Raw genomic sequence first — 23,124 nt, 5'->3', positions numbered from 1 at the left:
AAACAGCATCGAAACGCTTGGCTCCTCAGCAAAAAACTGAAGTGCAATCGCACCTCCTGCTCATTATATACCCGCGCTGCGTGGCTGAACAGCTGATGCAAATGATTGCACGCCAGTGTGCATTGGCTCGTTTAGTTTCACTCGAAGTACATTGGGCTCTCTAGCGAGATTCCTATCCGTCGGTCACGACATACGTCGAGAGTGATCGACTGATAAGGGAACAAACATAAAACAAACACAACAGAACGACTGTATATAAAGGCTATTCATATGACCATGTTTAAATGAAAGAATTTATACTTACATTTTGATATGCTACTTCACATAGGAAGAACAGACTTGCCAACTTACTGACCTGATGCAGACACATAGCTGAAGTGGACTGATGTCGTCTTAATCTGGGGTGTGTTTTACATGAGGTAAACGTAAAAATAAGCAGAGCAGTTTGTAAATCTTGCTCTCTGAAAGCCCGCTGTGCTTTCATTTTTTTTACTACAGATTTACATTGGAAACCTGTGGGGTGCTGTAGGGGAGGGATGACATTTTTATATATCCTGCTCAATTTACGACTTAAAATAGTCTAGAAAATGCTGAACACAAACATATTTACAATTTATTATTAATTCCGTGTATATATAGGTCTATCTTTGGATAAATATTAAAAAAAATCCATGCCATGGCCCCTTTAAATAAGTTCATTATTAATGCTAATTATAAGTAAATATTACATTAAAGCATTTGCATTTAGCATGTTAGTCTGATTTTATAATGTTTTGAATGGAATGAAGTGAATTTTGACAATCTTAAACCATTCTGATTTGCCATTGATTTCTCAAATTCAGCATTTGCTTTTATACTCAACGCTTAAAAACATGTGGTAAAAAGAAACTTTTACAGAGCGTGCACACAAACACGCATGCATTTTAATTGGCACTGGAATCCATTTTGGTGCTAAAAATAATTGAAATTGGCTGGCTGAACATTTGCTGTTCTGTGTGGTCAGGTGGAGGAGGCAGTGATGGTGTTTGAGGACGACTCTCCAGTGCCTGTGGAGGGGGTTGGAACTCCAGGATCATCCCGCAACCTCTCCGCTTGGACCATCTCAATCCCTTATGTGGATTTTTCTGAGGACGAGGTTAAGAAAGAGCGCAACCCAGTCTTCTGCATCGACGTTGAACGCCACGACAGGAAGAATGGTGAGTTTCAAAACTACATTTAGACTAAATAAATAAACATTTTTTTTATCCGTCAATGTCCTGTGAGAACAGGGCCACTTTGTGAAAGTTCTTGTTTGTTTTGCAGTGGGGCATGAGACCGAGAGCTGGTCTGTGTACAGAAGATACGTGGAGTTTTATGTGCTTGAATCTAAACTCACAGAGTTTCATGGTAAAGTTAATTATTGTCTCTCTTTTCATGACTGAGCCTACATGTTTGTGGTTTATTTATCTCTGTAGTTTGATTTTGTATTACAGGCCCCTTCCAGGATGCTCAACTTCCTTCCAAAAGAATCATTGGACCAAAGAATTATGAATTCTTGTCCTCCAAACGAGGGGAATTTGAGGAATATTTACAGGTAATTTACTTGACCTTGTACACTTGATTCATCTTATTAACAAAGTATAAACATCATTTGTCTGCCATAAGGTTACATCAGTAAAATCAGTACTTATACATTTATAAAAGTAAATTACAAGCTCAAAGTCTCTAGCAGTGTGAGTTATAACATTACAACTAGTTAAATGCTAAATGGATATTAAACAAGGTAGAAAAATATTAACAATGATTTGCTGAAAGCATCATTTACTTAATGGCCTGGTTTCACAAACAGGGCTTAGATTAAGCCAGGATTAGGCCTTAGTTCAATTAGGACATTTAAGCATCTTTAATAAATGTGCCTTAGAAAAAAACATTACTGATGTGCATCTTAAAACTAAATAATGGCAGTGACATATTTTAAGATATGTCAGTGCAAGCTGCTTTCAGTTAAAACAGCTCAAACAGATTTTAGTCTGGGACTAAGTTTAAACTTTGTCTGTGAAACTGGGGGAATATGTGAAAAGAAAAGGTGATTTACAATATTTACACAGAGAGAGACACAAGAATTTTCCAAAGGGCTTTTCACACTGCGTTTAACCCTGGGTTATCGTCATGCTAAAACCCGATTTTTACCCCGGGTAAATGACCATTTCATACTTGTAATTTAGATGTGGGTTTAGTACTGCTTTTTACCCAGGAGTTTGACTTTTACAGTGTTAACCCTGCCAAATGTGTGAAGTGTGAATCTATGCGGTGTTAGAATGTTAAGGCTAGATGCTAGCAAAAGACAACCAATCGTGTGCCTCATATTCATGTGCTTTGTACAGTCACAGAAACATTGCATGTTGTATAAAAAGTCGTTACAGCTTGTGATGAGAAAAATGTCAAATATGCAGCAGAAAAAACGTCAATTGGAATGAAGAAGAGACAGTTTTGTTCTTATGTTTACAGTCCGAAAGATCCATTCTGAAAAAAAACATTGATAGTACAGTCAATAGTGTAATATGAGGATGCACAATGCTAGGGCCCTCATGTAAACAGATCGTCCAATCAATGACACTGACACCTTGAATATGCAAATAAGGACGTTAACCTAGGATTTAAGAATGTACAGTGTGAAATTTTATTAATACCCAGGATTAATCGTTAACCCCAGGTATTCCATTTACTCAGGGTTTATAATGACCCAGGGTTAACTATTTCAAGTGTGAAAAGCCCTCAAGTGTGTTAATTTGATGTAATGTAATTTAATTTAAAACATTTTTTTCTGTGTATTAACTGCAGAAACTGCTGCATCACCCTGAACTGAGTAACAGCCAGCTGTTGGCAGATTTCCTTTCTCCCCACAGCATTGAGACGCAGTTTAATGATAAAGCGCTAGATGTCAACCTAGGTAGGCTGAACCTCCCTTAACCATATCCACATAATCTGCTTAATGTTTGTATCAGCGATTTCAGGCCCAAACATAAATGATCACATTCATCTAATCTTTCCTAACGATCCGCTAGCTGCCCGCCCCATAAGCATGCCGTCGAAAAAAGGCGTCTCTGTAGGCAGCCTAGGCTCTGAGATCTGCTCACAAGAACAGTTGGTTTCACAAACACTCAAAACCAAAATAAATAGTGTTCCAACCAATCACTGACAGGGGTGGGTGTTGTGAGGTTTTGCGCTCGTGCACGCAGCCGGTGTCAGCCTATGACGGCTGCACGTGAAAACCTCACAACACCCGCCCCTGACGGTGAAAAGCCCCTGTCATACTTTGAGAAAAGCTGAATTGGCGAGTGGAATTTGCATGCGCCACTCCATCGGACATACGGATATAAAATTAGATGGTGTGCATCTACTCATTCGGGATTGTGCTAAGGAGCTGAGAGCGTGTCCCGGACATTCAGTGGGATTCTGGGAAATCACTACATATGGAGCATTTAGCTCAAGTACACGGGCTGACCTGAAAAGGGCATACATCACGAGTACTGGGCCTGGGCTTAACATTATAGTCTTGCCCATTCAAGTGATGACTGATTGGTGTTAATAGCCTGAAGTGTACCAAGACATTGGCACATTCCCCTTAAAGGGTAAGTTCACCCAAAAATGAAAACTCTGTCAGTAATTACTCTCCCTCATGTTGTTCCAACCCCGTAAGACTTTCGTTCATCTTCGGAACACAAATTAAGATATTTTTGATTAAATCTGAGAGCTGGATCACTCCTCCATAGGCTTCTAAGACACTATAACTTGCTGGCCCAGAAAATGTATTAAAGACATTGTTAATATAGTCCAAATGACTCCAGTGGCTCAATCTTAAGATTATAAAGCGACGAGAATACTTTTTGTGCGCAGAAACAAACAAAAATAACGACTTTTATTCCACTTTTCATTTCCTTCTCTCTGGGCCTCGAGTCTTTTCATGTAGTGTTTAAGCGTAGCGCGTCTGTGCATGTCACCACGTGCACGGCTCACTATTGGCCGACGCTGGTCATGTGTGTGATACGTGGTGACGTGCACTGATGTGCTACACTTAAACACTACGTGAAAAGACTCGAGGCCCAGAGGGAAGGAAATTAAAAGTGGAATGAAGTCGTTATTTTTGTTTGTTTTTGCGCACAAAAAGTATTCTCGTCACTTTATAAACTTAAGACTGAGCCACTGGAGTCACTTGGACTATATTAACGATGTCTTTAATACATTTTCTGGGCCAGCAAGTTATAGTGTCTTAGAAGCCTATGGAGGAGTGATCCAGCTCTCAGATTTAATCAAAAATATCTTAATCTGTGTTCCGAAGATGAACGAAGGTCTTACGGGGTTGGAACAACATGAGGTTGAGTGATTACTGACAGAATTTTCATTTTTGGGTGAACTAACCCTTTAACACCATTACATCACCACTACCAGCCTGGACACACTGCAGGTACAGTTCATGGATTAATGCGTTTGCTTTCAAATTCTGAGATTCATCAGACCAGGCTGTTTTTCCAGTGTTTCCATTTTTGGCAAACCTGTGCACACTGCTGCCTCATCTTTCTGTTCTTGGCTGACAGAAGTGGACCTGACATGGTCTACTGCTGTTGCATGGTCTACTCCAAGTTTCCACATGCTGTGCATTATGTCGCGAGATCGGAAGGATTAACCGAAAAAATCTACATAAACTAACAAAAGAAAGTAGAAACAATTACAGAAAAACTATTTATTTTCTTTTGAAAGCTGTAGGGAGGTGGTCCTGTGTTTGGCCAGACAAGGAGATGGTGTATCTCGACCTGTATCACAAGGAGATGGTGTATCTCGACCTGTATCACAAGGAGATGGTGTATCTCGACCTGTATCACAAGGAGATGGTGTATCTCCTTGTCTGGCCAGAAACAGGACCACCAACCTACAGCTTTCAAATTAACTAACACAAAATGATTCACATGTTTGGGTTAAGGAGAATCTCTTACAAGAGGATTAAAGATAATTTCTTTGGAATATTACAACAAGAAGTTAACACAAACACCAACATGAAGTCAACAGAAGGGACTGTTGCTCCAGTTCTCCACACTCCAGACATCTCAGCCCTGCCTTGTAACTCCAGACAACTCCTCCAGTGGACTAATCAGGATAGCAGTCATCAGCGAGATCACCAAATGATTGAACTCCACCTGATAGTCTTTGTTTTAGACAAAGAAAACAAACAGAACAAAGGGGCTGTTTACACGACACCGTTTTAAACTAAAAACGTAAAAATTTGTATACGTTTTGGCCGTTCGTTTACATGACAACAGCATTTTGGGAGCCTGAAAACACAAACTTTTGCAAACGGGTTTCAAAGTGCACATTTTTGAAAACGGTCTCTGTGTAAACAACAAAAACCCGAATCTCTGAGGACGATGGCGTCATGCACATGCGTGTTACGTGTTCAGTCTGTAGTGTTTCATCGCCATCTAATGGTCTGGCAGCAGAATACAGCGTTTGTAGTCGTTTTTTTGCGGATCCGTGTGAATGGGGATCGTTTTGATGATAGTGTCGTCTGTGCACAGAAAACTCAAAGGAAAAATTTCTCAGTTTAAACCATATTGTTGTCGTGTAAACGTACCCAAAGAAAGCAGAGAAAAAAAACACTCCCACTTATATACAAATCCTAGAATGTAACAAATGCTTACTCTGGCCACCACAGTCACACAGAGTGTTTATCTGAGTTGAGCTTTGTGGTCTGCTCGCAAGTGTGTATTTGGTTTGAGTGTGTCAAATCAAATCCACCACACATATCTTATCGTTTCCTTCAAATTCTGTCCTTCAAATACAATAGCATTTTTCATTATATTGGGAAGAGCACGAAAATGATTACCATTAGGCTCCTGTCTGTCTGCGCACGACACCAACAGCACCTGCGTGAGCAGAGGTTTTCTGTCTCTGTTGCTAAGCCATATCTCTTAGACGGAGCAAGTGCACATCACTGATCATTATTCGCGTGAAAATATTTTCTCAGAACACGAGTTCTGCTATTTAGAACACAATTCAAAGTGGAATTATCATGCTGTAGCTCAAACAGTAGAGCGTTGGCGCTTGCAATGCCAAGGTCATGGGTTCGATTCCCAGGGAAAGCAAAAACTGATAAGAATGTAAATGTGTACATTGAAATGCAATGTAAGTCGCTTTGGATAAAAGTGTCTGCCAAAAGCATAAATGCAAAAGCAGCGCATCCACTACAAATATTTATATTTAAATTAAAATAAATATTTATTGTAGCCTAACTTCTGGATAATTGCTTCATGGAATTTCAGTGCTTAACTCCATTTAATGAGAGTGGAATACTTAATCTAAATGTGTATATCAGATGTAAAGCAGTTTAAATCATTCTGTTTACTTCGCCCATTCAAGAGTGTGTATGTGCGGTCTAGAGTCTCCGTACGGTGCGCACATATTTATGCCTAGTTTATTTTTTATAAATCCTCATGTGCGTGGAAAATTGTGTATGCACATTTCAATGCATTTTTTGTGCATATGCAACATTTATACATCAGGCCCCAGTGACCTCGTTTATCAACAGCACGTAGAAAAGGTTCTATATTTAGACCTACGAATGTACAAATAAATCCATGTTTATCAAAAGTGTGCACGTGGTTCTTAACCACACCAGTAAGAAATCATTGTTGATAAATCCCTCATTTTCTTAAGCACCATGCTCGTTCACGTTTATGCTCATTTGCATTCAGAAACGCCTCCAATGAACCATATACGGTCACAAACACCTCCTTATAAATCACGGGAATGTATTCACCAAAATCATGGCAAAGAGGGCGGAAAAGAGAAACTTCTCAGAAACAGAAATTGACGTGCTGGTGAGCCAAGTGGAAGAAAACCACAAAGTGTTATTTGGGCCACTCATTTCAGACATAAACAAAAGAAAAAATTTTACCTGGGAGAAAATAACGGCTGCTGTTAATTCTGTTGGGTCAGAGGAAAAAACACAGCCAGAAATAACAAAGAAAGGGTTTGACATTAAAACCGCTGCCAAAAAAACAAGGTTACAACACACAAATGGGAAATATCTGATACTGGAGTAGGACAAAAAACACTTGAACTATGTGATTAGTAATAGAGTATTTGCAATTAAAGGACACAGGAAACACATGGCAGCACAGCTGTACTTATATTTACACACATTCCTACATGTAAGTTCATGCACTGTGTGTATGCACTGTTGATTATCGAGGCCCCTGGAATTTGACCATTTAGGGGAGGAAACTACGTGGGAGATTTACATGTCGTTCTCTGGATGAAAGGGAGGATCCTGTAAAAATCACTATCTTGCAAGAACATTATGTTTTCAGTCATGCATACCATTATTGGAAGCTTTCTTCTTTAGGAAACATCAGGAAGGTCATTACACATCTTGTTATTGCAAATTTATACACTGCAAAAATGCTTTTCTTACTTAGTATTTTTGTCTTGTTTCCTGTCCAAATATCTAAAAATTCTTAAATCATGATGCATTTACATAGATAAGTAAAATGGCAAAAAAAATTGCCAATTTTTGAGACATAGTAATCTTCCTCTCCCATAGCAAATATGATTGGAATTGTTCCTCAGGGGATTTACACTGCATTATCTGATGTAATACTGTAGCTGTCGGTTGCATTGTTATAAAAATGATATCAGTCTTGTAATTCATAAAGTCATTGCTGCTTTTGGGAAATGTCTGAACTTGTTGAAGCTCTATTTCTCGTTACTTAAGTTACCGTATCAAATAAATGCCAAAGGTTTTCTTTAGCAGTAGATAAGGTATAAAGTTGTTCCTTTAAGGGAACTGTTGTACCCCTAAATGTACAATCTTTGCAAAAAAAATTTCTGACAGTGCAGGAGTTCTTGCATGCATTACTTGGTTTAATGGAGAAAGTTAAAAAAATGCCCCTAATTACACAATGCAGACACGCTTTTGTGTGATCAGTTTCTGGAGAATGTTTGTAATTGTGCTCTTCGCAGGGAGCTTAAGCGATTTGTTTGTAATAAATGGGAATTTGAGGCAGTATGGGTAAGTAGACTGCAGTGGTTCTGCATTGTCATTCCTAGTGTTATGCCTCTAGAATTGGTTGAGTTAAAGGAAATACCAAAGCAGCAACTGAGACAACTAGATCAGCTTACCCAAAGTTGTTATTCATTATTTCAGGGTAAGCGTAATTGGCCAACTGGTTATTTGCAGGTGGTGTCTGAATCCTGGGCGTTATGCCAGTGATGGGGTTCCTTTGGATCCTAATCATCCTCTTGTGCTCCGGGGATCTGGCAACAATCATGCACCAAAATGGCTCTGCATTGAAAGTTATCCAGGCTGGTGAAGTTGGGTCGTAGACTTACAGTATTAGATATCAGTCAGCCGTGGGGGAAAGAATGTGTTTGGAGAATTTTCAGGAAGCCCATGAATCATTTAGACAACATGAGTCAAACAGTGTTTGAGACAACATCTGTGTGGCTGTTTCCCAGCGGAAAGAGATAAAGTTTTGCATAAACTACCAGATTATGGTCCACAAAATCTGTTTGTTAATTTGTAGCTTTGTTTTGTCCTTAAATATCTTTTAAAAAGTTTAAAAAGTTATCTGGCACCTGGCACTTGTTTTATTTTAAACCCAAGCATTATGTTATTTTTTACTCTCTTCTTATACATTTTGTGTCTGAAGGGGAAACTCCTACAAACACATGTGCAATAAGGTCAGCCCCAAAAATAGCTGTGTCCACGCCTGCCTTTTCAGAGCTCATTTTTCACTGCGTGTCTTTAGTAAATCCTGAGCGTAGATTTTTAATAGGTAAAAGAGGGTTTGCGCTGGTGCAAGCTGTTAATACTGTAAATCTGGTCCCATGTGTATTATATGGCATTTTAGTTCATATTACTCTTGCCACGTTCTGATTTCTCTGAGACGCATGGAGATTAATAGAGTTCACACTCACTGACTTCACACACTCATTATTATTGCGTAGTGATTTTAGAGGTTTATCATGTTTTCCCCTGGCTCATCTGTTATTCACCAAACACGAGGAGTGACTGTATCTGCCAATTTTTTTTTTATGGAATTATTAGTTATTCGTTTCGAAGCCATTATCCGAGCCTTTCCGAATAAAGTATTCAGCTTTGGCCACATACATCTCTATTGGGTAAATATTGCGAAAATGCTGCAACAAAGGGTTTTCAGTGTACTAAAAGTTATAACAAAACTGACTTTCTTGAGAAGCCTGAAAGAAGCTTGTGTCCATGTCAGAGCTGCTGTCTGACACAATCTACAGTTTCATCATCCTTGACCTTATTTTATTTAGCTTTCCAGTGGAAAGTCTTCTCGAAGACTGAAGCCTGTATGTTTATCTCCTCCTATTCCTGTTTTATTTGGCTTTGCTTAAAGTAATTTAGAATGATACCAAAATCATTCTGGATCGTGGCCTTAAATCTACGGTACAGACCAAACTGTTGCAGCCCTAATATGTCTTTAATATTTAAGAACTTGAAACATCTGTTGTGCTCTCTGGAGCTCTGCAGTGAGGGCTAGCCAAACACAGGTTTTTTTGCAGTGCTTGACAGTGATATATAACAAACAGATGGCTAGAGTGATTCTTGGGTCTTTTATTCCTGTCCGTGAGAAACTCAGCTCAATTACTTTAACTTCAATCCCAGATGCTTTCCTGATCCAGTGACAGCATCTTCTAGGAATTGCAGAGGGAGTCCCTAAGTGTAATACTTAGAATTAGGGGGATGTTTAACATACAGAGGCCAAAAACCTGTAATCACTGAAAAGTCTATAAAACATAGGAAAAGTGGACTCTGAATTCAATTAATTCACTTGATTTTAATTTTTTGTTTTTCCTCTGCAGGGAAGATATTTAAGTCTGTGCCAGGAAAACTAATGAAAGAGGTAAGAATTTGGATTTTACATTCTGAATGAATTTCCACTGTAAAGCACAATGAAATCAAAACAAACTCCTAGTCTTCTTATGAACAGCTCATCATTTCACATTACTCCAAATGTATGTTGTCTTAAGCAGCCTTTGTTTGCGTTCACATCTGCTTTGGCGACTATATCTGGTTTGAGCCCTGCACAGCTGAACCGGTCCACAAGGGAAAAAAACATCTGAAAACAACTTTTTTGGCTGACTTCACTTCGTACTTGGGTCTTGTTATTGCCTAATAGTCATTAGTTACCTTTACATGGACACTTTTTGTTTCAAACGCAAGGATATCATTCCGATTGATGAATCTGAGCGTAGTGTGTGTACAAGAACGCTAAATAAAGTGATCGGGTGATGTGTGTGCTTTAATATCACAAGCTTCACATCTGTTTTTTTATGAGCTCACCGCACGAATGTGCTGAGTTTCCTGCGGTTGGCACATGCAAACCTGTGGGACAACAGACACGACAGTCATTTAACACTATATTCAACAACAACAGCTCGTTCATACCTCATTACACCATCTCTACTGTACACCATTGCACACGCACAGAACTTTCCAGTTTCAGTTTTCAATGAGATCCAGTGTTTACATGTCCTGTCGAACAGATTAAAAAAGGTTTAAACCACCCCTTACGTTGCAAATTGGCAATTCAATCCAATGGAGTTGGCTACATGTGACTCTTTTGTTCCGACTGATCTAAAAGGCTAACCACAATCGGATTATTAGGGTTCATGTAAACACTTTTGTTTAGGCTACTGTTGTGGGAAATATGGCCTTTCTAAAATATTGCCAATAGTTATCTCAAAAATGCAAGGGCAGTTAACTTCAATAATAACTAATTACGATTGGGATACATGGAGATGTTCTGGATGGTAAAAGCCTCCTCAGAAGTGTGTGCCAGTGGTGCAGTCGACTAACTGGTTCGATGTTCATGTTTAGCTGGGTGCTAATAACGTTTGACACAAGTTAGTTTTATGGGTGTTGCCTTCCTGAAATTCTGAATGGGGGTGGTGAATCAGTGTTAAACGGAAAATAAATGACACATATGTCCCTGCCTGTTCAGGAAAGCTGTCCAACTTGTCTTTTGTTACCATTGTGACATTTTATTTTACTGTATGTGCACTTACCTGTTCTTACTTGCCTAAGAAAGAACTGAGAAACATAAGGTAAGGGTTAAAGGGATAGGGTTAGGGTTAGCCAAACAGTTGACGTGTCCATTTACTTCCATAGTAGGAAAAAAAAATACTATGGAAGTAAATGGACACGTCAACTGTTTGGTTACAGACATTTTTCAAAATATCTTCTTTTGTGTTCAGCAGAAAAAAGAAATTCATACAGGTTTGAAACAACTTGAGGGAGAGTCTATGATGACAGAATTTTCATTTTTGGGTGAACTATCCCTTTAAGGTGAGGTTTAGAGGTAGGTTCAATTACCTAGTTATTACCCAGTTATTGTAATTGCTATACTAAGTACATAAGTGTGCACATGGGGAACAGGTAGGGATGGGGACCGAAACTCTGTATTAAATGAACCCCGGGGCTAAATTATGAAAGGCCTCGTTTACACTGCAGGTCATTTTTTCAATTGTCCGTTTACACGTTCTTTCAGTTGTGACCCATATCCAATTGATGTGTTTACACTCCCCATACTATCTGAAACATCGCCCATGCTTAAAGTGGGTTCTTGCACAGATGGACAAACGCAAAATATGCTTGATGCTAGCTTTGCGATATAGGCCTATGCGAAGTTCGCCAAACATCACCATGATTTTGAGGCGGAGGAGGACAAAAATGGCCATCATCATTGCGCATATACTTCAGTTATTGTGTGCGAGAGAGATCTCAGGACCGGCGGGAGCGTATTGTGGCGGGCTTTAACGAGGAGCAGCGGGTCCGAAATTTTAGGATGAGCAAGCCAACCTTTGATATGTTGTGTCAACGTTTGTCCACATTCTTCTCCTACGACGACACGACGTTGCTCTCGTCATTAAACCGCAGAGATAGCTTAATACCTCAGAAAATCCAAACTGCCTGTTTACCTGACAGTCGCATTGGCACATATCTGATTTGTATCTGATTGATCTCATTTTTGCTATTTGCAATCCAGAAGAGACAGATCTCTCACGCCGAGCTACAGCACACACAACACGAAAGTCTCTGCTTAATAACTGACGATGACAGAGAGAAATAAACATTCAAACGTATGGTTACACTTTAGGCCTATGATGTTAATAAAATTTTATTTTCAGTGAGATTCACTTAATTTATTGGAATTTAGTTTCAATATTACTTTAGCTCTACGCGTAATCTGACTCCAATTTCAAATGATAATCAAATTTAGATTGTGTTTCTTATTAGAAAATAGTCATAAATATTGATTATGAATTAATTTAGATCTTTGATTATTCTGAGTACCCCATACTTTCAATTATTCATTCATTAAGGGATCCGATGCTGCACAGAGTCACACGCCCCGGGTTTACGTGGATCTCGCGGACACAGCCTCGCCAGTCTGATCTTGGTCAGAGGGTGCAGGGTTTGCTAATACCTCTTAAGTCGGTTGCCTACTGCTCACTCATACAAAAAAGTGTAGTTTATTAAGCCACTTCCGTACAACTTGCCAAGTCAGTGATAGACAGAAATCAAAAGGTCTTTAGATGACGTGCTACTGTTCCGTTCATATAGTTTGACCTTTCCTGGACACAGAGCTGCGGTAACACCAGCCTCCTCATAATCTACTAAAATAATGATTTCAGAAAACTTAAGAATAAATCAAGATGTAACATTTATTTGTCAGGTAAAAATGTATCATGCCAATTACACAAGTAATTAAAAGCCAATTCAGAAATAATAAATACATGACATAATTTACTCAAAGATGACTCCAAAAGTAAGCAATGCATTCCTGACAGAGACATACAGTGGTGTGAGAGTGTTTTCCAATGGGAAAACACTGAAACAGCACTGTATGGGGGTTGTTCCTGGTTACAGGCTTCCCCCAGACTGTTCTGTCACCTACCCTTAAATACCCAGAACAAAAGGGTTGTACCAATATTTTTGGGTCAATTCCTGTTCCCCAGGGGGTAGCACCAGAGGGGAGAATTATCAGATATCTTGAAGAGACATAATCCAAAGAGGAGAACAGCATTTTCCCAAGGTTTCAATCTTTCTCATTCTACCATTGACTGCAATGAAATTAAGACCATTTTACCAATCGAGACATTTAAAATAATACCAAACATGAAAAGGAAAAACAATAGATTCACAAGATACATCATACGTGATATATAGACATTCTTAGTGAACTTTTGGTGACTTGAGGAGGGAGAGGGGGGATGCAGAGATAAGGAAGAAGAAAAGTTTGGACAGTGCTCTCGATCTTCTGTCCAGGGTGCGTTTTATTACTTTATTGCAAGGATAAGAGTTTTATCTCAGCTTTTGTCTTAGCAGGAAAATCAGTTCTTACAGTGCTTTGTTTCTGTGTTGTTATTGTATATTATCTTATGCAAATAAAACACAAAAAATGCCTGCACATTGGTGCATTTACAAAAAAGATTTTACATTTAAGAATATAAAGCAATGTTAACTATGTTCTTAATTTGTTTCTTTTCTTTTTTAAATATAACAAAAACAACGATAAGAATACCGTTAAAACCTTAGCGATACTCATCCCTTGGAACAGGACTGTAAAATAAAGTGCCACCGAGTGAAATTACTCTTTAAATGCAGCTGTGCCATTGAGTGCTGCCATTATGTCCAAATGATCTCTTTTTCCAGATGTACAGTTTAAGGCTTTACTTATTATTCTAATTTCTTTATTACTTTATTGGGACAGGACTGTCTTGTTTGACCTAATGAAAGTCTTGGGCCATCCGGTAACCTGTTTGACAACAGTCATTATTTTTGTAATTCTGATTGGTTACGCAAAAATTATACACTTTACATAAATTTCTCTTTGTTTTGATATTTAAAATGTCAGATATACTAGTATTTGTCTTAATGTGTTAGTTCGGTTACAAACAATGAAGTAAATTAAATTTCACACACATCTATTTTCTGATGAATCACTTTTTTGCACAAAATTTGAGAAGCATAGAATGAGTTTCATATGACTTCATGATGTCTATTCTCACTGATTTCTGTAGAAAGGGCAAAACCTGGAACCATTTATCCAGTCTTTCTTCAGTTCCTGTGAATCTCCTAAACCCAAACCCAGCAGGCCTGAGCTCACCATCCTCAGCCCCACTGCAGAAAATAATAAAAAGGTACGCTTGCTACTCAAAAAAAAAATCTTTCCATAACCCCTTAAAGGAGAAGTTCACTTTTAAAATGAAATTCTGTCATCATATACTCACCCTCATGTTGTTTCAAACCTGTATGAATTTCTTTCTTCTGCTGAACAGAAAAGAAGATATTTAGAAGATTATCAGTAACCAGACAGTTTTTGGGTCCCATTGACTTCCATAGTAGGAAAAAAATATACTATGGAAGTCAATGGGACCCAAAAACTGTCTGGTTACTGATAATCTTCTAAATATCTTATTTTCTGTTCAGCAGAAGAAAGAAATTCATACAGGTTTGAAACAACATGAGGGTGAGTATATGATGACAGATTTTTAATTTTAAAAGTGAACTTCTCCTTTAAGTACTATTACGCATTGACTATGTGTATCATTTTCTGGAAAATGTGTTATTTGTGAACAAAAAGTTTCTGTGGAAAATTGTATTTTTAATGTCGAAAAAGACGCTGTATGAAGCAGGGCTATTGTTGTTAACTAAAACTAAAATGATCTGGATTTAAAATTGTTCACTGAAATAAAGCTAAAATAAAAGAAAATATAAATATTAGTTGAAAAAGTTAAACTAAATGAAAATTAGAAATGTTTCCATGGCAATAAATTGCAATAAGTTTATGTTGAAACACTAAAATTAATAAAGACAAATAAATAAATCTACAACTACCTAACTAAAACTAAAACTGAAAAAAAAAAAAAAATAATAAACCTAAATAGCAATATTTAAAAAAGAAACTAATAAAATGACAAAAGCACAAAAAAAACCCGAATTAACATGAAAACTAAAAATATTAAAATTTTAAATATTAATACATCTATAATAAAACTAAAATATATGTGTATATATATATATATATATATATATATATATATATATATATATATATATATATATATATATATATATACACACACATATATTTTAGTTTAAATTTGTATATATATTGTATATATATATATATATATATTTATTTAGTTTCAATAAATGCATTATTTTTCTTTCTTTCAGAAAAATTACATCATCAGAATTCAGATATAATATATCCATAATGTATTTGAATATATTATATCATGTAATTTATCAGAATCCTTTACAACTGAGAATTTGATATGAACAAAAATACTTTTCTGGCTGCTTTACCACAATAAAAAATACATTTAAAACTATTGTAGCACATGTATACTCTACAAAAATTCTGAACAGCTGCTTAAAAGCCCAGTTTTTCATAAATATCTGTCCTTTTAATAGACGATCACTGGAGTTGTTTACCGAGTTTGAAAAAGGCTTCTTTACATCAAGGAAAGGCAAATTTAAGTCTCAATTAAATCTTTACATTACTGTAGTACAATTCTTCATGAAATTTGAAATGGTTATTCTTAGATTTTCTAAGCATTGATAATATTTATACTAGCCTTATAACTGATAAGAACAAAATGTTTTCACTTTTTTACATTTTTTAATTATTACAAAAAAATGAAATATTACAATTTTGAAATATCTGAAGGTGAAGTTGAAATATTATTTGGGCTAAACCTTGTTTTGTACAGGTCACTTGTACACTTTCACTGAAAGTACACTATATAAACTGTATTCTTCAGTAAACAAGGAATAGTCTTGGACATCCATTTACTGATCACAAATCATTTAAAATGAGTAAATAAAGAAATCAAACTGTCATATTGTCTGTGTATCTTTAATAAATACAATTTCTCCTCATGTCATTTTAGCTGTTCAATGAGGTGTACAGAAACAATGCCAATCTGCCTGAAGGCGTAGAGAGAAAACACAACCAGAACTACTTCATGGAGCTGATGGAGGTTGATGGTTCATATGACTATATGATGTACATAGGTGAGTGTATGTAATTCAAACAAATGTGAGTTTATTCATCCAAACGATAAAAAAAAACAAAAAACATATATTGTGTAAAACATTTGTAGAGCAAATACAGAAGGTATACACATCCACATGTTTGATGTTACTATTATTATAATTTTATTTCACAAAAAACACAAAAGTAACAGTTCATTGTGACCATGTTTGGATCATGAAAGTGTATTAAAAGTAATATGACTCCTGAAGTCGCATGATTGCTTTGTGTGAATAACAGACTCAAGATGGCATTGTTTATCACATGTAGAAACCAAATGAGACGTGACACTTTTTAAAGGGGTCATGACATGAGAAATTAAGGTTGCCTTGATCTTTTTACATACTAGAGGTCTTTGTGCCATTAAAACATCCTGCAAGTTTCATAGTTTAAACCATCCTTATCATTATAAACAAAGCATTTATTTAATCAAGCTCCAAAAACAGCTCGTTTGGATATTGTGGGCTCTGTGATGTCACATGGGAAAATAGATTTGCATATGACTGCCTCCTGAGCAAGACATCGGCGAATACTGATACATCACCACACCACACTATAGGGCCTGCCCACTGGTGTTCAGGCGCTTCACTGCTGATATTTGCCTACACTGGATGCGTTCATAAACCATTATAATCCTTGATGCTGTCTAAACTGGATACGGTATACAGATGATTGTTCAGTTTCTGACATACTCCACATGCTTGAATCTGTCGGCAAATAGACGAGTGAAAGAACTTTCGCTTTGAGGCATCGTTTAAATAGCTTGGGCCCTGTTTTAATGATCTGAAATGCAAGTATCAAATGCGAAACGCAAGTAACTTTGTGGGTGGATCTCTGTTGCTATTATACCGGCGGGATAAATGACTCTTGCGCCCGACGCAAATCTAAAATGTGTTGGTCTGAAGTCGCTTCATTACTCATAGGTGTGGTTTGGGCGTAACATGAAATAAACCAATCAGAGCGTCATCTCACATTCCCTTTAAGAGCAGGCGCGCTTGTTCCATGGCGGATTGCTATTATAACGGCGGATTTGCCAGGAGCGGTTCACAGCCGAGGAGACCGACGCTCTCGTCTGGGCCGTAAGACACAGAGAAGTGACATTGGGGATGGAGAAACACACCCAAATTAGCTTCGGTTAAACAGGTGTATAATAATTTGGGTAAATGTGTAAGCTAGATTTAAGCCTATTTTCACATCTTCATGGACACAACAGTGATTTTCCTCGTGTGGTAATATTTTTCCTTGTAAAAATGTATGGTTTGCAAAAATGTGAACTCCTGCGTCTGTGTAGATGAGAGTAGCAAAGTGTATGTGCGTAGTGCACACGCTATATTATGGCCAAGCATGCGCCCTTAAAATAGCCTCTGAATAATGCGCCACTGACTTTAGACTCGGTTTCTCCTGGTCAGTGGTGGAATTGTTTTCTGAAACTGCAAAATGGCACCAGGGAACGTTTGCGCCGGAACACGCCTCCTCTTTTCACTGAACCGCCCCCGGGAGCGCAAGTTCATTCCCTAATTTACCGACGTGTGTCTGTGGAGGGAAAAGTCTGCTGTGTGTCGGGTGCAAAATAGGAATGATACATGCGTCAGTGTACAAAGTCAATTGCGCTGGGTGCAAGATAGGGCCCATGTCTCTGTACAGACTTCAGAAGGGTCTAAGCTTTAAAGGAGCCTCCCTTAAAAACTGATCTTTTTTAGAAAGAGGGTTGACAATATTTTTTTGTTTTGTGCAAAAAATGTATTAACATTAAGTGAACCTCAAGAAACATTGAAATAATAATAAAAAATCCATGTCATGATCACTTTAATTCTTTAAACACTGAGGGACGATTCAAAGTTATTTTCTTTGGTAATCACCAGTATGTCGCAGTTGTTAATGGATCATTTTATGTGCTGTTTTTTGCCACAGGTCGCGTGGTGTTTCGCATGCCTGATTGGCTGCATCACTTTCTTAGTGGAGGTCGTATTCTCTTGAAGAGGACTCTAGAGGCGTACGTAGAGCATTATTTACAGTCCAAATTAGACCAGCTCATGCAAGAGCATCGCCTCGTCTCCCTCATCACTCTGTTGCGAGGTTTGTATGCTTAAGTCCACCTTTATAAATTCATTTCTTCAAGTTTTTAATGCATACTGTAATACCTGTATCTAAAAACTACAAAACAAATATTGCCTGAACGTGTCATGAACAACATTAAACCAGAACTTCTACCCGAACAGACAGACAGAATGGCGTTAGTTAGTTCCTGGAGGCACACCATCAGTATCTGACCCATGCATGTCAGGACAGCGCCCACTTAACTTTCCACATCCACTTTCTGACTTCCCTTTGCACTTCCCCTTTGTCCTGTGTTTTCCTGAAGCTCAAACGGTAGAGCATGGCACTAGTAGCAACGGCAAGATCTTGGGTTTGATTCCCAGCAAACTGAACATACATTACATAAAATGATCAAAATGTACACCTTCAATGCAGTGTAAGTTTCATCGGATAAAAGCGTCTGCCAAATGCATTTATGTAAATTCCCTCAGAGGGTAAGTGAAATACTGACATAGCAAATTACATCAAAAAATATTTGCACTTTGCATGGATGTTTATGACCCTAAAGGAGTAGAATTTAAAGAAAAAAATATAAAGAAAAACATCATGAGTTACCAGTAATTCCCAGAAATCAAAAGGGATCAAATTGACCCACAACATAAAGTAAGGGATAGATGCTTCAGGCAGCTCCATATCCCAAAGTGCAATTCGACTGTGACATCACAGTGCTTGTGTAAGTTTTCCCCAACAACTGAAGCATACCTACAGGCCTTCAGGATGGAGCATAAAGCAAAATCCTAAGGAAAAAAAGGTCATTAATAAATCAGCCGGTCCGTGTACTTTTTGATCATTTCATTTCCTGTTTGGAATGGAATAACGAGAAATGAAAACCAGCTCGTTTATCCGTTTTTTAGTTTAGTTAAAAAAATTAATTAATCAAATTAATTTTTACTTTGTTTATATAGTTTTTCTTTTTTACCCAACTAACATAAGGATACTGATAAACACAAGGCACATGCATTTTTACTTGTTGCGTACTCAATCTATAGGCCTACTATGTTATGATTGTACTGTACAATTAAATACAATAGTTGCTGAGTCTGTGATCTGAACACTTTACCTCAGAGCATCCGTTAATTGAGAATATCACCTGAAAATCCGATAACATCAGCAATTTTCATTCAAGCAGCTGATTTCTGTAAATGAATGTAAACTTAAATGTATATTGCAGCACAGGGTGAAGTCATTTACGATGATTTGAGACAAATATAATGTAAATTTAATGTAAAACTATGTAAATGGCGCTCTGTGTCACGGCAGGATTAAGGTCCTGAGCCGTTGCTGGGCCCTGCCGGTGTGTGTACATTCATAGAGAACAATGTGTTTTAAAGACGTGGCACTGGTCCGGTGTGCGACCCCCTTTAAGGTAAAAAACGGATAAACGAGCTGGTTTTCATTTCTCATTATTCCGTTCCAAACAGGAAATGAAATGATCAAAAAGTACACGGACCTCAGCCCCATAGTGGATTCAGACTCGTGATTTTCTAGTGATCAAGGACTTAGGGCATTAAAACCCATTGCACTGCATTCTGCCAGTAGTGGGCAATTGCACAACATACATTGCACAAGTTAGTGAGGGAAGGGCATAAACATTTGAAGTGGAAGGCAGTGCAGTCTCTACAAACAACTGATAAGTGTAATCAAGTGTGTTTTATTAGGAATTAGGAATGTGCGGTGTTGGTGTACCTCCAGAAGCAGTTCATTGTGCTGTACTGTTGATCAGGGGTAGATTTGTGTACTTTAACTGATCAGATTATCAATACTGCAGATGCTATTTTCTGTGAGAGCACAGAGGAACGCTCTCCTGAGGACAAACAGAGACGAGCCAAGAAGACCTTTGAGGAGATGATGAAATACCTACCAGGTACCTCATAGTACCTCGCAGTTATCATTTGTTTGTGACCTCTCGTGTTTAAAAAAAAAAAGCCTATTAATCTTTTTTTATTTATTTACTTGTTCATCTTTCTTTAGTGTGTAATGTTGCTATTTGAGCATGAAAAAGATCTGTAGTTTCAAAGCACAAAGTCACTCCAAAGGGAGTTATTTTATATATCAGTAATCACTGTTTCTGAAGCATTATTCTGAAGCACTGTTTCATTAATCACTGTTTTTGAATTTCCTGAAACGCCTCATTTGTAGTCTTAAGATCATATTTAAAAACAAATGGGAAAGGTCTGGCTGAGTTCGTAAGGCTGTGTTCAGACTGTCAGTCCAAATAAGATTTTTGTGCATATCCGATTGAAATTCGATTGGATTTAGAAAGCGTGAATGGCAAAAAATTACATGAAATGCGATTTTTACAAATCTGTTTCAAGCTTCATTCATATGTGGTTTGAAATCCTATTCAAATCATATTTCTGGAAATCCATTTCAGTCTGACGCGTGGTTTATGTGACTTTCTCACGCCACGTAAAACGTAAAAAGTCACTGCTAAAGGGTGTGTTGTTGCAAAGTGCAGAACGTGCAGAAAATGACGATATGTTTTGTATATGTAACAGGGACATGTTTTGATATTGGTGGAGACAACAGCACGAAATACAGCCACACATACCAGCCTCTATGTTTCTGAGTGTTGAGATACACAGTCTGGACATCAATCATTTTTGATCAGATTCCAATCGGATATATAAATAATCGGATATGACTGACAGTGTGAATGTAGCCTTAGTAGTGTGCTTAAACTTGCGGTTATGGTAAGGGGTGTGACATTTCCGTAACACGCTCGAAGCAGTTGACCAATCACAACACACTGATCCAGCCGACCAATCAGAGCACATTGTGCTTTTCAGAAGGAGGGGCTTCGAAGAGACAGGACCTAAACAGGGTTGTGTTTCCCGTACGACGATGTAACTCACTGATTAACTACCATAGTACGATGCATCGTTGGAGACCAACTAGTCACGACTGTTTCCTAAAACTGTAGTAACATGGTCGCACCTCTGTCGTTTGAACCACATTGGCTCAACAATATAGGTGGAGTAATAACTTCTGCTTATTAATCTATTCGAGATCTCCAAAATGCTGCTGTAACGAACATGCATGTTTTTGTTCCATGTCATTTTGCTTTATTTAACGTTTGATTCATCGCGGGATCCCTCATACGTCGGATATATATATATTTAAATAGAAAGAAAGATATAGAATGTAATGAATGTAAGCTTGCCTATTGTGCCCAAGAGTACGATCTGTTTTAGGCCACGTCATTTAACAAGAAACTATGCTTCTAAGCACAGCTCAAGTTGTACTTCCAACCAAGTTTGCGAATGTTCGTTGGAACTATGGTTTCGGCAAGTTAGTCTGGTGACGTAGGACTGCGCGCGACTGCTCCTCCCAGTTGAAATGAAATGCTGTGTGGAGTCAACCAATCAAAATGCGGCATGAACTCAACTCAATCCGTGCTCAATCCAAGTCCCACCCCCAAAAGTTCCTGAACTTTGAAAAAGTACTACCTCGCAAGCAGGGACTTTCAGAGGGGGAATGTTTTACCCGAAACCTGGTTCCTGCGGTGGAAACACACCGAGTACCGCCCTTAAGTTCCTAGTTCCTGGGGAAAGTTCCTGCTGTGGAACCTCGGCTTATGTTGATAACGACGGATCTTGAGACTATAGTTGGCTAATGATGCTTTCGGGAAACGTTTCTGACAGCCTGGGAAGAGAGGTGCTGCAACAGTGTCAAATATATTAAAAACAATGTGTTTTTGAACATTCAAGCATGGAAGCCTATTCTAGTAGAGCCCAAAAAACAACAAAAAGCTAGACCTGCATGTCGAGATGCAGCAGATTGGGTTATGTGTTGTCATTTGAAGGTTTATCTGTACCAGTGATAAATACAAATAATAAAATGCAACTAACCATATAGTTTAGTTAGGAGAGTCAACATTTTAAAGGGAGGAGGAAACACAGATTTCTGCAAATATTGATATGATTTAAATATGGCTTAATCAGCATATCATTTAATTTGATCATATAATCCCCTAACTGATGTGCGCCGTTTCTCAGATCTAGTCGGGAAATGTATCGGCGAGGAAGCAAAGTATGAGGGCGTCAAGATGCTTTTCAATGCCATTCAGCAGCCTCTGCTAAACAAACAGGTACCAACTAATCTAACATACTGTTGTCATTTCCTCAAATGCTCTCACTTTCTGCTAATTGTGCCGTTTCTCTTTCATCTGTCACTTCCTCTGGTTTGCTAACAGATGACGTATGTGCTGCTTGACATCGCTCTCCAGGAGTTATTCCCAGAGCTCAGTAAGGTAACGCTCTTCTGAACCATAGTCACGCTCTGACACAGAGCTGCTCATGATGTTTATTAATGGAGCTTCTGTTGTTTTGTCTTTTGTAGAATCAGAAGGCATGTCTCTCCGTCTCCTCTAGATGGATGTAAAACATTGTCAATGTCTCGACATCAACATTATACAGCATTTTATTGCACTACTAAAACACAATTATTTATTGACTTGTATGCCATGATTATTTCATTGTATCATTGGATCCCTGCCTTATTTTTCCAGTTTTGTTGAAATTGTAACGGCATTACAACATCAGGAGTTTGAATCGAGTATAAATCTACTTCATCTAATGTCTTTATCAGTATAAAAACATCCTTCAGACCATTTTACATTCTAGACTGTCCCTTAAGACATTATGAAAAACAAAAAATACAGAAACAAGAAAAAAGTAACAGTTAAGAGCTGTGTGCGAAATAAAAGTCCTGGGGGGAAAAGGGTTTTGTAGATGTTCTGGCTTTGCTCTCAGTAAATAAAAATGTAATATATCCAATTCTTTTGTCCCTGGTCATATGTATTAGAATGAATGAATTAGTTTGTTTTAAATATATACTGTATGTTCTACTGTAGTTTAAATAAATGCTTTATAGGAACAAGAATAGCAACTCTAAGAAAAGAGAGTGGTGATCTCTT

General features: G+C 37.8%; 1 protein-coding gene across 10 annotated transcripts in view; it reads left to right on the top strand.

The window, feature by feature from the left end:
• Positions 1 to 22,984, top strand: part of snx14 (sorting nexin 14) — a 53,989-nt gene extending 31,005 nt beyond the window's left edge. For 7 of the 10 annotated variants that reach the window (XM_081379323.1, XM_081379327.1, XM_081379322.1 and 4 more), the window contains 12 exons: positions 1,004 to 1,196; positions 1,303 to 1,386; positions 1,473 to 1,573; positions 2,821 to 2,929; positions 9,865 to 9,905; positions 14,089 to 14,208; positions 15,967 to 16,090; positions 18,021 to 18,185; positions 19,975 to 20,070; positions 22,205 to 22,296; positions 22,402 to 22,458; positions 22,548 to 22,984. In XM_081379323.1, the coding sequence (XP_081235449.1) occupies positions 1,004 to 1,196; positions 1,303 to 1,386; positions 1,473 to 1,573; positions 2,821 to 2,929; positions 9,865 to 9,905; positions 14,089 to 14,208; positions 15,967 to 16,090; positions 18,021 to 18,185; positions 19,975 to 20,070; positions 22,205 to 22,296; positions 22,402 to 22,458; positions 22,548 to 22,589 (1,224 nt within the window). In that variant the 3' untranslated portion in view covers positions 22,590 to 22,984. The remainder of the gene's footprint in view (positions 1 to 1,003; positions 1,197 to 1,302; positions 1,387 to 1,472; positions 1,574 to 2,820; positions 2,930 to 9,864; positions 9,906 to 14,088; positions 14,209 to 15,966; positions 16,091 to 18,020; positions 18,186 to 19,974; positions 20,071 to 22,204; positions 22,297 to 22,401; positions 22,459 to 22,547) is intronic. The other 3 variants (XM_081379319.1, XM_081379326.1, XM_081379320.1) reach the window with 1 other exon arrangement.
• The last annotated feature ends 140 nt before the right edge of the window (positions 22,985 to 23,124 follow it).

Source organism: Scardinius erythrophthalmus, assembly GCF_964197995.2.
Source record: "Scardinius erythrophthalmus genome assembly, chromosome: 11".
In the NCBI taxonomy this organism is placed as follows: Eukaryota; Metazoa; Chordata; class Actinopteri; order Cypriniformes; family Leuciscidae; genus Scardinius; species Scardinius erythrophthalmus.
Note: the sequence above shows the minus strand (reverse complement) of the source record. Positions and strands in the feature narration are given on the sequence as shown.